This window comes from Triticum urartu, chromosome 3A, assembly GCF_056163025.1.
Source record: "Triticum urartu cultivar PI428250 chromosome 3A, HENAU_Tu73, whole genome shotgun sequence".
Classification (NCBI taxonomy): domain Eukaryota; kingdom Viridiplantae; phylum Streptophyta; class Magnoliopsida; order Poales; family Poaceae; genus Triticum; species Triticum urartu.
The window spans coordinates 419,159,541-419,173,104 of record NC_141875.1 but is presented as its reverse complement, the minus strand read 5'-3'; the positions used below and the strand labels follow the sequence as shown (position 1 = coordinate 419,173,104).

General features: G+C 45.9%; 2 protein-coding genes across 2 annotated transcripts; one reads left to right on the top strand and one right to left on the bottom strand.

Annotated features, from left to right (window-relative positions):
- Positions 1-812: 812 nt before the first annotated feature.
- Positions 813-1,277, bottom strand: LOC147979917 (APETALA2-like protein 5). Its single transcript, XM_087515394.1, has one exon. It carries the CDS (start codon positions 1,275-1,277, stop codon positions 813-815), a length of 465 nt encoding a protein of 154 aa, XP_087371520.1.
- Positions 1,278-3,396: 2,119 nt separating this feature from the next.
- On the top strand, positions 3,397-10,326 carry LOC125530202 (uncharacterized). The gene is made up of 5 exons (XM_048694601.2): positions 3,397-3,563; positions 3,690-5,808; positions 6,907-6,967; positions 7,046-7,266; positions 9,839-10,326. Exons 2-5 carry the CDS (start codon positions 3,752-3,754, stop codon positions 9,891-9,893), a joined length of 2,394 nt encoding a protein of 797 aa, XP_048550558.2. The 5' UTR covers positions 3,397-3,563; positions 3,690-3,751; the 3' UTR covers positions 9,894-10,326.
- The last annotated feature ends 3,238 nt before the right edge of the window (positions 10,327-13,564 follow it).

The window sequence follows — 13,564 nt, the reverse complement described above, 5'->3', positions numbered from 1 at the left end:
GTCCAAGCCGCGGAGATGGCAAAGCAGCAAGCCATCCTGGACTCCATCCAGAATGAGGCCTATGTGGAGGCCAACCGACAGTTCCTCCGACAGAAGCGGACGGCGACCGACGCGCTCTTCACCAAACTCGACGCAAAGATAGAGGAGAAGAAGGAGGTCGGAGCGGAGCAGCTGGAGGTGCCGGAGCTGCAGCTGCCACCCATGTATCCGGAGTCGGGCACGGAGATAGTCGACATCTCCAACGAGAAATAGCTTAGATGATCTATGTAGTACGTAGGTTGTTTCCTTTGCATGCTTTTGCATGAATTTTAAAATTTAGTATGAGATGTCCGATGCAGTTGTGTTAATTTGAGGTGTGAGAGCAACTCCAATGGGGCGACCCATTTCGTCCGCCCGCGTCCGTTTGGGTCGGCGCAGACAAAAGTGGCGGCCCAACGCGCCGACCCAAATGGACGTGCGTCCGTTTTTCGTCCGCGGGCGACCCATTCCAGGCCCATTTTGAGTCGGATTTGCGTCGGCGCGGACACGGGACGGACGCGTGCGCTCACCCTCTTTCCTCACCGGGCCCGCTGGTCGGTGGCACATTGGATTCACACCCTCGCCCGCCTGCTACGTCGCCGACGCCGCCGGCCATTTTTTCAGATAAAAATGGATACATAGATAATTCTAGCGTACACAGATAAAAAGAAAAGACCACTACTCGTCGATTTCTGACTCCGACTCGGTAATGTCCTCCTCTGATGTTTGAATGTAGGCGTCAGCATACGCCTCGTCTTCAAAGTCCCAACCCGCCGTTTCTCGTAGCTTCAATTTCAATTGAGCTGCCTGCTTCCGTGAACGCTTGTCCTCCCATAGGCGGCTCTCTTCCTTCTCCTCGCGTCCCTCTCCGATCTCAATTGCTTGTAGAACTGGCGCTCGTCGACGATGTCCTGCGGGTAGCCTCCACGCCACAACACTAAGCCTTCCACGTCCTTCTCTGCGATGGCGAGGCGACGCTGCCGCCTCCGGTGGACACGACGATCCTCGTTGGTGAAAAGCCGCGGGAGAGGCGCCAGATCCTGCGCCCGCTGGCTCGACACGTTGGAAAAATTCATATCCCGACGAGGCCTCAGGAGGCGCCACGCCGCCGCGTCGTGCGCGCGGGCCGCCTCCTCTGCAGTGTCGAAGGTGCCGAGGGCGAGACGTTTCTCGCGAAACCAGATTTCGACGGAGAAGGCGCCGGAGCGGCGCTTGCGGACTCCGCGAAAATCCGAAGCGCGTAGGCGGCGGATCGACATGGTGGCGCAGAGGCGACGAGAGTGGGCGGCCGACAGAGTATGGAGAGAGCGCCTTCTTTTATAGCTAGCGCGCGCCGCTGGAGCGCCAAAACCAGCGCGAACGAACCTTTCCCGCATGCTGGAGCGTCAAAATCAGGGCGACGGCATGATGTTAAACGCGTGCGGTCATGAAAATGTGTCGGCTCGTTGGACGCACTGCCGATCCAAAACTAAAAGAGGGCGGACGGCGGGCGGGCGGCCGACCCAAACGGACAAAAAACGGACAAAAACGACGTCCGTTTGGATCGGGCCGTTGGAATTGCTCTGACCGGTTATTGACGTTTGTGAGGTCATATTTGTCATGTGGGTTGTAGATGGTCTAACCTGTAACGAAACGACGGACCCGTAGCAACGTCGACGAATACTCGAAGCAAACGCGTTGGAGGGTGGACTTGAAGTTTGAAACAAAGCCGCCGCCCAAGATCTGCTGACCTGAGACGGGAGGTCTTTTCAGCGCACAGCACAGCAGAGCGCAGAGACAGAAGCGTGCAGCCATACTTGACAATCACAGGCAAACCCACATGCGGCACCAGTGCCGTCTGCTAAAATTTTGGTTGGACCTCAGCGCCCGTTTCCTTTCCCACGGCCCGTTCCTGCTTACTGCTACCACCAGTTGATTTGTCGTTGCGCCAGCGGAGAAAAGCAGATCAAACCCGAGTAGATGGCCGAGGCTAATCTGCCACGGAAAAGGAGCACACGTCGGCCCTCCTCTAAGAATGTCTAGGTGAGCACGTACGTGGTAGGAGAGCAGAGCATCTACCGTCAGGTCAAGTATTGACTCCGCGAGACCGTCGGAAAAAGACAGCGAGGGAGAATACCATGCCATCATCACCAACTTTATCTGTTACCCGTCCGTGCAGTGCTGCGGTGCGTGTGCGTGTGCGTGTGCGTGCTTTGCTCGACGTTTCCGCCTTTGGGTAGAGGACCGAAAGCCGCGTGTTGGTGTGCGACATCTGGACTGGAGACCTTTCTTTGCTTCCTTGCCTACCAAGGGAGGTTTTGGATGGGCCTTCGCTCGCTTGATCACATCACATGCCACGTGACTTTCTCTGGGTCGGCAGGTTCTATACCCAGATTCTCTTTAGAAATTACCGCTACCCCTACACTTGTTTTTACTTACTTTAGGGCATAAATCCCGTGACGTTCGGCCAGGCCAGGCCAAGACAGATCAAAATGCAGTAGCAGCCAACCATAGGTTTCTTTTCCATGTTTCCTACTCGTATCTTTAAAGATACTTTCACCAATTCGAGGAAACTTGTGGTGCTCGCTCGAAGCGTTTGGGCAAAATGTTTCAACAAAGTAGGCCTCCTTTACGCGGAGCCGTCTCTGTATGTACTATTCTTGCTTTGCTTGCTTCTCCCTTTTTCTCGTCCTGCCGATTGTTCCTGCCCCGAAAGCTACACGGCTGCTGCTTTGGAGTGCGTGGATCCAACCACGGCCGCAGCATCTCGCATCGAAGGCAACACGGGAAATTTCCGGTCCCCAGATGCTTTCGTTAGCCGAGACCCGAGAGAGAGAGGATGACAGCTTGAATCAGGATCAAACTTCTAGAAGCAACGGCACGCAAAAAGGGCAATGATAATAAAGAGCTGAGTGCCCTAGGCGTACGCATGTTTATTATAAGACGAGAGTAACCTTTGCTTTTGGCAAATTTCGGATAAATTGCGGAACGTATGTTCCGTTGGCAAAAAAATATATTCTTTTGTCGCAATGTTTGGAGTATTATGAGAAAGACCATTAGGACTAGCTGCATTAGATTTGCACGGCGAGCACGTGATTAATTACTTGGTTAAGCAGCATCTCTAGTGCTGGCCACAAGACAAGAGGGAAAATGCTTTTTTTAGAAAGGGAAGGCCTCACCCACACGCCCGGTTCCCACCAGCTGTACCCACCCAGGCCGCTCGCCGCCACGTGGGCCCAGCTCTTTGACCCCCTGCGTCAGCGGCGCAGCCAGAAGGACCGCATCCATACGCTACCCCACCGCCCACCGCGCTCGAGCCCCTCGAGGAATCTCGATATCGCAAAACGGTCCCTCCGGACACCTCCGGAGCCCGCTCAAATATAACCAAGCACTACTCCTCTTTTCCCTTGTCGTCTCCGTTACCGCTCGCACTTGCCACTCAAGTACCGCCCCCATTCTCTCTCATGGCGGACTCCTCCTGCTGCCCAGCCAAACCCTAATGTCGGCCCGGCGGCGCCGCCACGCCCCCCGCGCCGTAGCCTCGCCGCCACGAGCTCTCTTCGAAGGTAATCGCCGACGGGCCTCCCGACACACCGAGCCCGTGGCGGATCTTACTTAACCCATTTCCCGCCGCTCGTCGGATCCGCCGCGCTGATCTGTTATTCATCCACTGCTCTAATCCCTTCCCGCAGATTGGACGCTCTCGGCCCGGCGAGGAAACTAGGAGACGGAACGCCTACGGGAGGGAGGCGCCATGGGCGATCTGAAGGAGATGAAGTACAGGCGGAGGATTGGGCTCCAGGAGCGCGCGCAATGCAGCGACCAGAGGGCCGTCGACTGGGGCGTGCTCAAGCAGGACCCCGTGGAGCTTCTGCGCAAGCTGGACGAGCTGAGGGACCAAATCACGCGGTCCTGCCAGGTCGCCGAGCAGCCACGGGAGCACCGTCGGGCGGGCCGCCGACCGCCCTCCTTGCTCCCTGACCTCCCCGAGCCGGTACCTCTACCCGGGTATCACCGCCCACGCTATGGTGCCCGGTATGGGCATGGCTTGCCGTTGAGCCCATGTGAGCCGCAGCACTCTGATCATGGGGAGAGGTACGCGAGGCAGTCAAGTGGGCGGTATCGCCAGTACCCAGGGAGGCAGTGGGAGAACGGTGGGATTGGACATGGGAATTACCATCAGTATGCGTGTGCTAGCCCGCATTATCTGCATGGACAGAGGCCTGCGCCACAAGAAGAGCACATACCAATGGCCAGATACTTCGCTGGGCAGCATGAATGCTACCGGTTTGAAAGGTCACCATCTATTTCATCAGATTATGACCAAAGGTCTGTGGCATCATCGCTTTACTCGCATCGCTCGGTGTCAAAGAAAAGGGCTGAGTATTTTAGGAAGAAGGCAGAACATCTCTGCCGGCCAATGCATGGCGCTGCGCCATTTGTTGTTTGCAGTTCTTGTTATAATCTCTTGCAGGTGCCAATGGAAAAATGCATGGGGTGGAAACAAAACAGGCTACAGTGTGGGTCTTGCTCTGAGATAATCAGTGTGAAGCGCATGAAAGGAAAGACTATTCCCTACACATCCTCACCGCCCTTCAGCTTGTCCAAAACTGAGCAAAGCTCACATGATCGAATGAGGCGAGATTTTGAGCATCAGCATCATGATGATGTCACTTCTGCGTTTTATAATTTGAATGAGCACAGCAGCATGCAAATCAACATAGATTTTGGTGATGATAATTCAGTTTCTTCCACCATTAGTCATGAAAGGACTGACAAAGAATGTGGCTCAAACAGGAGCATTCAGTCGAAAGCAGATGGTATCTCTCTGTCTCCAGGCAGGTCTGGAGATATTGAAAGCCCAAAGGATATATTATGTGAAAGAGATGCAGATTGTCAGGAGGAACATTCCATAGATGGTCCAGTCAGCCCGTGTTCCCCAATTTTAGAGGACAAACTTGTTGATCCACTGTGCAGCCAAGAAAAACACAATAGTTCAGAGGACTTAGGTATGGATAATGAATCTGACCTAAATTGCAAAGGAGAATACATTGTTAATGATGATGAGAGTGTCAGCATGGGAAGTGAACAAAAGGTCAATGAAGCTGAATTTGTAGAGGAAAGCATGTGCAGAAAGCATGATCAAAAGAACAAGGAAGATCACTGTTCTAGCCTTGAAGATGTTAGCAAAATGCATGGGCAGAATAGTACAAAATCTGACCCTGATAGTCTTGAGAATGGAAATGAAAAGCATGGGTGGACAAGCAAAACCGATGTCACAATCAGTCCTGAAAGTGAAGGTACACGCAAGAAATATGACCACAACAGCAAAGAAGATGAAACAAGCGGTCTGAAAGTTGAGAACACAAGTAATGAGTTTGATAAAAACAACACAGCAGACAGCAACAGTGCCCTTGAACATGCCAACACTGCCATTGAATTTGAAGGTACAAGCACAAGTGAGAGATATGAAGAAAACCTAATGGAACAAGATAATGGAAAATTGCATGAGCCATGTGCTGAGGATGCCAATGCCCTAACGGAGAGTGGGTCATCAGTTAATGGGCGCACAAATTCTGGTTTTTCTCGTGGTTCTTCTGAGGCTGGTTTAGATGAAGATCAATCCTCAACTGGTAAGAGTGGGGATTCATCATTTTTTGCTGGTTTCTTGAAGAAGGGGTTCAAGGACCTTTCTTTATTTAACCAGTCCATGGATAGTGTTAAAGTTTCAATCAATGGCCATCCAATCTCGGAAAGAGCTCTTAAGAAGGCAGAAAAGAAAGCTGGTCCTGTTGAACCTGGCTCATACTGGTAAGTAATTTCTGTAGCGCCAGCAGCAATTAAATTTTTGAACAGTCTGCTGCACTTGTACTAGTTTGCACTGTGCAGACTGGTTTACTTTGTTCATTTTTCACTTTGATAAGGACAAAAAAATGCTTGTCTTATAGCAGTAACCTGGCTTAGTGAAATTATGATAGACAAGCCATAATTATTTTTCAGAATCTCTAGATGGTAAAGCAGAAAATGCTCTGGTGACTATTATGAGTATGTGTTCTAGAAGGCTACCAGATCTCTATGGAATTCTCTTCCATGACTCATATTTTTTGCTTTTAGCTCCGTGTGCAGACGTGCCCCGTCTTTTTTCTAAACAATAAACTATTTTCGGCATATCATATCTGATAGCTAGAAACCAAATTCATGGGCGTGCTGATGGTTGAGGCTCAATAACTTTTGGCCCAACACACACATCTCATACAGATTGCACTTCACAGCTATTCTGAAACCCACTATTGATTGTGGTGAGCAATGAGAAAGTGAAGGCCTTGCAAATTGCAATGTCATAGCAGTGCTGCAAAAAAGCATTCCTCTTAAGTTTTAACCAAGCATTTTTTTAAAATAGTGCTTGATGTGAGATGCAATCATTCACAACAACACTAAGGATAAAGTATTTTTACTCGTACCTCCTCCCCATCATCTGTTAATTTCTTCATAAGAAACTGAAATAATGGCTGATAAGTTTAACGTTTCATATCTTTAGTTAGGTAATCATGGTGGTAACTAGTATGTTTCTTTTGCACACATATAGAATTCAAATTGTTACTGTTATGATTATCATCACGCCAATTACTGAACTTCTTACCTTTCAACTTGCATGAACATAAATGCTGTTTATTGTTGGATTTGTGGTCGATTTTTACCTCCATTTCCCCCTCATATCATTCATTTTTCACTTGGCTTGGGGCTTTTATTTTGTAACGGATACTAGAGAGCCATCAATTAGATAATCTGGCCTAGTATTATCTAGCTAATTAGTTTGATACATGCCGCTCTATGATGAACTTCTATTGGTTCAGGGGGATTTCTTTTAAGTCAACATTAACAGTTCTGTTTGTTGTGTTCGTGGTGCAGGTATGACTGCCGTGCTGGATTTTGGGGCATCATGGGTAGAGAATGTATTGGCATTATTCCTGTAAGATCTAGATCCTGTTCTTCTTTCTAACCAAGGGTGCTTTCATAAAATTGTGTTCTCATGGTTTCTACTTTGCAGCCATATATAAGAGAATTCAATTATCCAATGCCCAGAAATTGTGCTGGTGGAGACACTGATGTCATTGTCAATGGCAGAGAACTTCATCAGAGAGATTTAGATTTGCTTGTAGGAAGAGGACTTCCACGTATCTCTGGCAAATCATATTCCATTGAGATTTCTGGAAATATTACCGATGATGCTGGAAATAAGCTACGCAGTCTTGGCAAACTTGCTCCCACGTAAGTTCCTTTACATTCTGTGCACGGCTGCATGTCCTTGCTGCTAAGATATTTAGGGCATGTTTCGCTGCCCTCCACAGACTACCACGATTTTGCTCACGCCACAAGTGTGGCAAACCACAGCTTTTGTGGCCATCAAATTGGTCTCCATGCTTGTTGTAGAAGTTGCTAGGGAGTCAGACTTGTGGAGTAAGAGGCCAATAAAGTGTAGGACACCGTAAATCCTGATATTATTTGTTGAAAAAAATTAGTTAAAAAGATATGTAAATGTACAACCCAGAGTTGTTGAAATATATTGCACACCCTTCTCCATCAGTTCAGACATTTGTAGGAACTGGCCGGAGCATTAATTTAGTATGGTATCAGGGCCAATAAAATATCAATCCCGCATCTAAGGCCTGGAGTAGCCTAGACGTGAGAGGGAGTGTTGAAATATATTGCCCATCCTTCTCCATCAGTTAGGATTTTGGGATGAACATAGAGCATCATTAGTCCAAGCCCCACAAGCTTCATTTGTGCTCCATCATATTATTACCAAGTCCATGGTACTATGTTTTTTTTTGACAAATAACCCCATTAGTCAAGCCAATAGCAAATGTGGTAAATAACCCCACTGGGGTCAGAAGGTAGCTTGTTTTCAAAACAAGCAGTGTTTGTGGTTTCCACAGTGTCCAAAACATTGCAGCTAAACACAGTTTAGCTATATCATGTTCCCACCCTGCTTTCTTTAAGCCGTTCCCCTACCTACCCAACTCCACTGTGAGGTGTAGGTGAAGAAAAAGCACATTTGAACAATGCTCCATACAGATGTGGCCAGGGCAACTGAAGAGGAGATGGTCAATGCTTTCAACTATTACGCAAAAAGAGCAGAGCGATGATGATCCATTCCTTTCCCTAAGGGGTTGTCTCTAGTTAAAATTCTTCCCATTCACTTTTAAAGGGAGTTTCAAGCACCACAATTGTCTAAAAACTTTCTCATGGCAAACATCCTTTAGGAAGTGTATCTCTACTCTTATAAAAAACAGAGTTGGTGATGATGGTGTGCCTGCCATCCTACAATATAGGCCGTCCGATTTATATCTGACGGATAGGAAGGAAACTATGGCAATTTTGCAAAAAGATACCCACACCCCTATCCACATTTGCAAATAAGGCTTTTCCTCGTTCATCCTTTTCTCTCACTAGATAAACTACTCATACAAATGCATCTTGATGTTCCGGCACGGGCATCTTGCTAGTATATAGATATAACACTGAACCCTTTTTCCCCTAGCATCCACACCTTCATCAGTCAATGTGGTGGAGTGGCAAACATCCAGCAGATCTTGCCATTGCACAGCCAATTTCCCCCCGCAAGCATCTACGAGATTGGAGACATGTCCCTTGAGAGTGAACAACTTATGAACATTGACATTTTTGCCAAATGTAAGGTTATATAGGCTTTTAAATCTGGAAGCAAGAGATGGTATCTATGTGATTGGCAATTAAACCATTTTCGCTTGGATTTGAGTCCGTGTGTTCTCGGTGGTGTGAGCTCATGCTGCAGTTTGAGATTGTGTACGTAAGAGCCATGTCTTTTGACTGTTTGTAAGAGGTAGGAGGAGCTGGGTAGACCCATGGATAGCTTAAGGTGGAGAAACAAGTGAACATCCTAGGAAATCATGTACCAGCTAAGTGAGTGTAATGGAAGATAAATTCCACAGTTTGCCATGGGTTTTGAGTCACGTCCTAAGCCATGCATACTCGATATGCCTCCTGGCTTTCTGTTGGGAATTATATTTTTGGTTTCTGGGAACTGCTGAGTTAGAAGAACTGGGTTAAGTGCTAACGTTGGATATATTACCAGCCATCCTTGTTAAGTAAAGTGCCATTTTGGAGCATCACTTTGAGCCATAACACACTTTTACCTATTTCAGTGACTTATTTCTCCTAGGCACAACCCTCCAATCTTTAGCATGAACTCACCTTATTAGATACTCCACTTTAACTGTACTTCCAAGTTTTGAACTTTATTTGAGGAGGTCACTCTCTCCAATCCAAAAGGTAGGTTCTTTTAGAGTTGGGCACAAGATTAAGGGTATAGGTAGCAATATTACCATTTATTTATTTCTACAATAAACACTAGAGTTTTTTTTGGCAGTACAATCAGATACTAGAGTTATTGCTCAATATGAAATTAATGAGAGGCTAAATAGGAACACCATGAGCAGAAGTGTGATACTAGACCTTATTTGTCATTTGAAAAGGCTAAAATGAGTTGCATTTTGGATCGGGGGAGTAAACAATAATTTTCCGTATTTGTCAGTCGTTGCTGCTAAATCTTATTGGACTAAATTATCAAGTCGACTATATGTGCAACTCCAGCTTTCAAGTTCCAGACCTTATCTAGTGTACTGCTCATCTAGATTAGTATTCAGCTGCCACATTTTGGTTCTTCAATTGTTAAAAAGTCCAAGTTTATGCAGCCATTTTGATAGCATTTGGATTTAGCAATTTCAGTTATATTCTTGATTATATTGCTTCCAATATGGTTATTGCATGTACTCACAGTCATCTCCCTTTTGCTGAATAGAATTGAGAAGCTGAAGCGTGGTTTTGGTATGCACGTCCCTGAAGGGTTTAGGTAGCTGGATATAATGCCGGGTTCCTGCATTTCTAATAATCAGTTTAATCACCTCCCTCCAGCTACCTATTGGAGGGCAAGTTTGTGATTTCTACTGAACCTGACATGGACGCATTTTAAGTAGTACTTGGGAGTGCTGGTGTGCAGCATAGATGTAGTACTCAAGAAGCTATGATCACATGATCTTGTGGTTTTACTATTGATGACCTTGGTCCTACTAATTCAGTTTATTTGCTGAAAGCAATGTTTGAAAATGATGCAATCTGCCAGGCAGCGCTAATTTCTCTGCTGCCTTTTCTTATGAGTGTTATTGTCTTGATGTATTTTCTCACCACGGGAAGCATTAGGTATATGTGCAATTATCGGCTTGTAATATGTTCCTAGCGCTATACCTTCTCTAATATATTTATATATGTAAATATGTTACTATTTGATCACCTCTAACTAGTATTGGGGATGTATCTGGTGAACCGGGGCAATTGGTGCTACCGTGCACTGGTCCTTCGTTGCACATTTAAAAATGTTTGAAAAAATCTGATTTTTTTAGTGCATTGACATAACATCAATGTATGCTGTCATAAAAATTCAAATCAAAATTCGTAACATTGTTTGAGATACAAAAATGACAAATTTGCACAAGTTGGGCTTGTGTCATGTGGCGCTCTGCTCCCGTGAGCTTGTGTATTAGAAGTTGAAGTACACTTGTATCTGTAACCAAGAACCAAATCCTGACTGAGCTTGTTCGTAGCTGCATAGATTTGACAGTGCTTGTGCACTCATGTCCATATTTTGCGCTCTATACCACTGTAACTACGTGAGTGGTTCCTGTAACCTTGCATTATGCATACGGCATACCTGAGGGAGTCGGCTCCTCCAACTTAGCTCTTGCTGGTTGTGTTTGGTTCAACTTCAGCTGCCAATTTTTCGGTCCAGAAGTTATAAGCTGAACCAAAGAGGGCGGGAGTTTCCAGTAAACCAACTTCATAAGAAGCTGAAACTTCTTGTAGTGCAATTTTCACAGCCGACATACCCTAACTTTTGTGATCCGAGGCTAGCTCAGATGGTTAGGTTCTTTGCGGGAACCAGCACATGAAAGTTCCAAGTTAGTGCTTGCATTTTCCTGAATTTATTCCGGACTTTCGGTTCATTTAGTGAGATGAAACATTTCCGTTGACTATAGAGGCGTATGTGACGACTTCATCAATCTCAAGACGATGTGTTGGCTCAGTCTCTTGAAGGTGCCCATATAGGTAGAATGTGCATGCGTTCGTTCATAGAGTGAGTATATGTGCATATATATGAGCGTTTGCGCTTGTACCGTGTTCAAAATAACAAAAAAAAACATTCGCCTACCTTTTCAACTTCATTGAAGAGTATTTATCCACCTATGTCACCCATAAGTAAAATTCACTTTAGTCTATTCCTCGAGCGAGTGAATCAGAGAGCCTTCAAAATGAAATGAGCGGCAAGGAGAGCCTTCCATTCCCAGAAATCCCCTTGTTCAAGTTTGGATTCCTAGGGTTCCGAAATGAGCGACGAGGAGAGCCTTCCGTCCCTAGAAATCCCCTTGTCCTAGTTAGGGTTTCTAGGGTTCCACACATTGGGGCCATATAAGGAGAAGAAAACCCTTCGTCAAGAGGAGGCGCTCATCCACCAAATGACCTCTTCACAACTGCCGTCACTATCATCTATAGGAGCCATCTCCATCTCTATAGCTGTTCGCACATGAACACGTCACCGTGTATCTCCAACGCCGAGGGTGATGCGCCGCAACTCACGTTGAAGGAGACCCGTCTGGAAGCGCGGTACGCAAGCAATCCGGCAGGCGTTTTTGAGCACCCGAAACCCCACGCACCCGGGAGGGACCCCGTCTGGACGCACATCGGCTATGGGCTGCCCTAGGTCGGTTCCGACAGGATGTATTCCGACGAAATGCCTTGGATTCTAGGAGGAATATAATGAACAGGACTGTTTCTCCTTTTGGCCATAGCCAGCCCGCCCCTAGAGCCCCAAGGATCGCTGCCCTTCAACACGAAGAGCGAGCGAGAAAGAACAAGGGAGAGATGTAAAACTAGGGTAAAAAGTAGATAGGTTTTACGATTGTGTGTTGTTGTTCAATCGGCCGTCACCCCTTAGGTATATAAGAGGCGGCTGGACTTCCCGTGCAAGGAAAAAGCTTTGGATTCACGTCCAAAACCCTAGTCAAATTCGGATTGGTTTTATCCGAACTTTCCAAAACTGTCCGGTTTAAACTGATTGAACCTTGCGGGTAATTTTTGAGGTGGTAAACGACCTCGAATGGAAACGAGCCCAAAAGCAATCTTGACCGTTTCGACGAGACAAGCAACTTTCATGTTGAACGGTTTTTGATCAGAGGTCATCTTGAGGGTCAAATCGCTCACGCAAAACAGACTATTATTCGCGCTACCTATCAGACAGGGTGTGGTGCGACGCGCCACTTTTGGCTCGTAATAGGACTGTATTTGGATGGCTGTAACTTTTGCATACAAACTCGGATTGGGACGATTTTTATATCAAAATCAACTTTTTCGACGAGACGAAGAACTTTGCAGTTGTAACTTTTCTCATCAGATGTCATCTTGATAGGATTTTGTGCCATGCAAAAATCTGGTGTCAACAATAGCCACCTCCTTCGTAGTCTTCACGCCCATAGCCATAAACTATAATCAAGAGTACTTCGCACACAGCGATGCTACTCCTGCAGGAGTTGTTGGATTTCCCCAACGAGGAAGGGTGATGTAGCACGGCAGCAGATAGTATTTCACTCAGTTAAGAAACAAGATTTATCGAACTAGTAGGAGTCGCTAAGCTAAAAACTTTAGCAATATCTTAACACAAACAAAAAAATTGCTTGCACCCAACAAAAGCAAGGGGGTCATCACTCCCTTTGTTCTTACTAGTTACAATATCAAAAGCAAAGAGTGATAGGGAAAAGTAGAAAACAATAAAAGAAAGTAAAAAGCAATTGTAGGACTTTTTGTATTGATAGAAAATAGACACGAGGGCCATAGGTTCACTAGAGGAATCTCTCTCGAATGCATATAGTGGCATGGTAGATAAATTACTATTGGTAAATTGACAGAATAACATAAATTATAACTATTATCATTCATGGCACAAATCCCACATAGGCATTATGTCCATGACAAGTAGACTGTTAATCCAACTGCATCTACTACTATTTCTCCAATCCCAAGACCGCTATTCAGCATGCATCTCAAAATATTAAGTTCATAATAAATAGAGTAACACAATAAGAAAGATGACATAATGTAGACAGGAAGAGATAAATCAATATACCAAAACCCCGTTGTTTTATTCTTAGTGACAACAATACAATACGTGTCTTTGTCCCTTTTATCACTGGATAAGATCACCGCAAGATTGAACCCACTACTATGCACCACTCCCTCTGGAGATCTACTCATCTATCTTGGTCAAAGAAAACTCATAGATCGGAAAACATACATAGTTAGAAAATTACTAAAGAGAGAAACTTCAAAAGATACATATAAATTCAATGAACAATCTAATCATAAATTCATAATTCATCGGATCCCAACAAACATGCCACAAGAATTACATCGATCTCCCTAGAGATCGTTGTATTGAAGATCAAGATCAAGAGAGAGATAGATAGATAGATAGATAGAT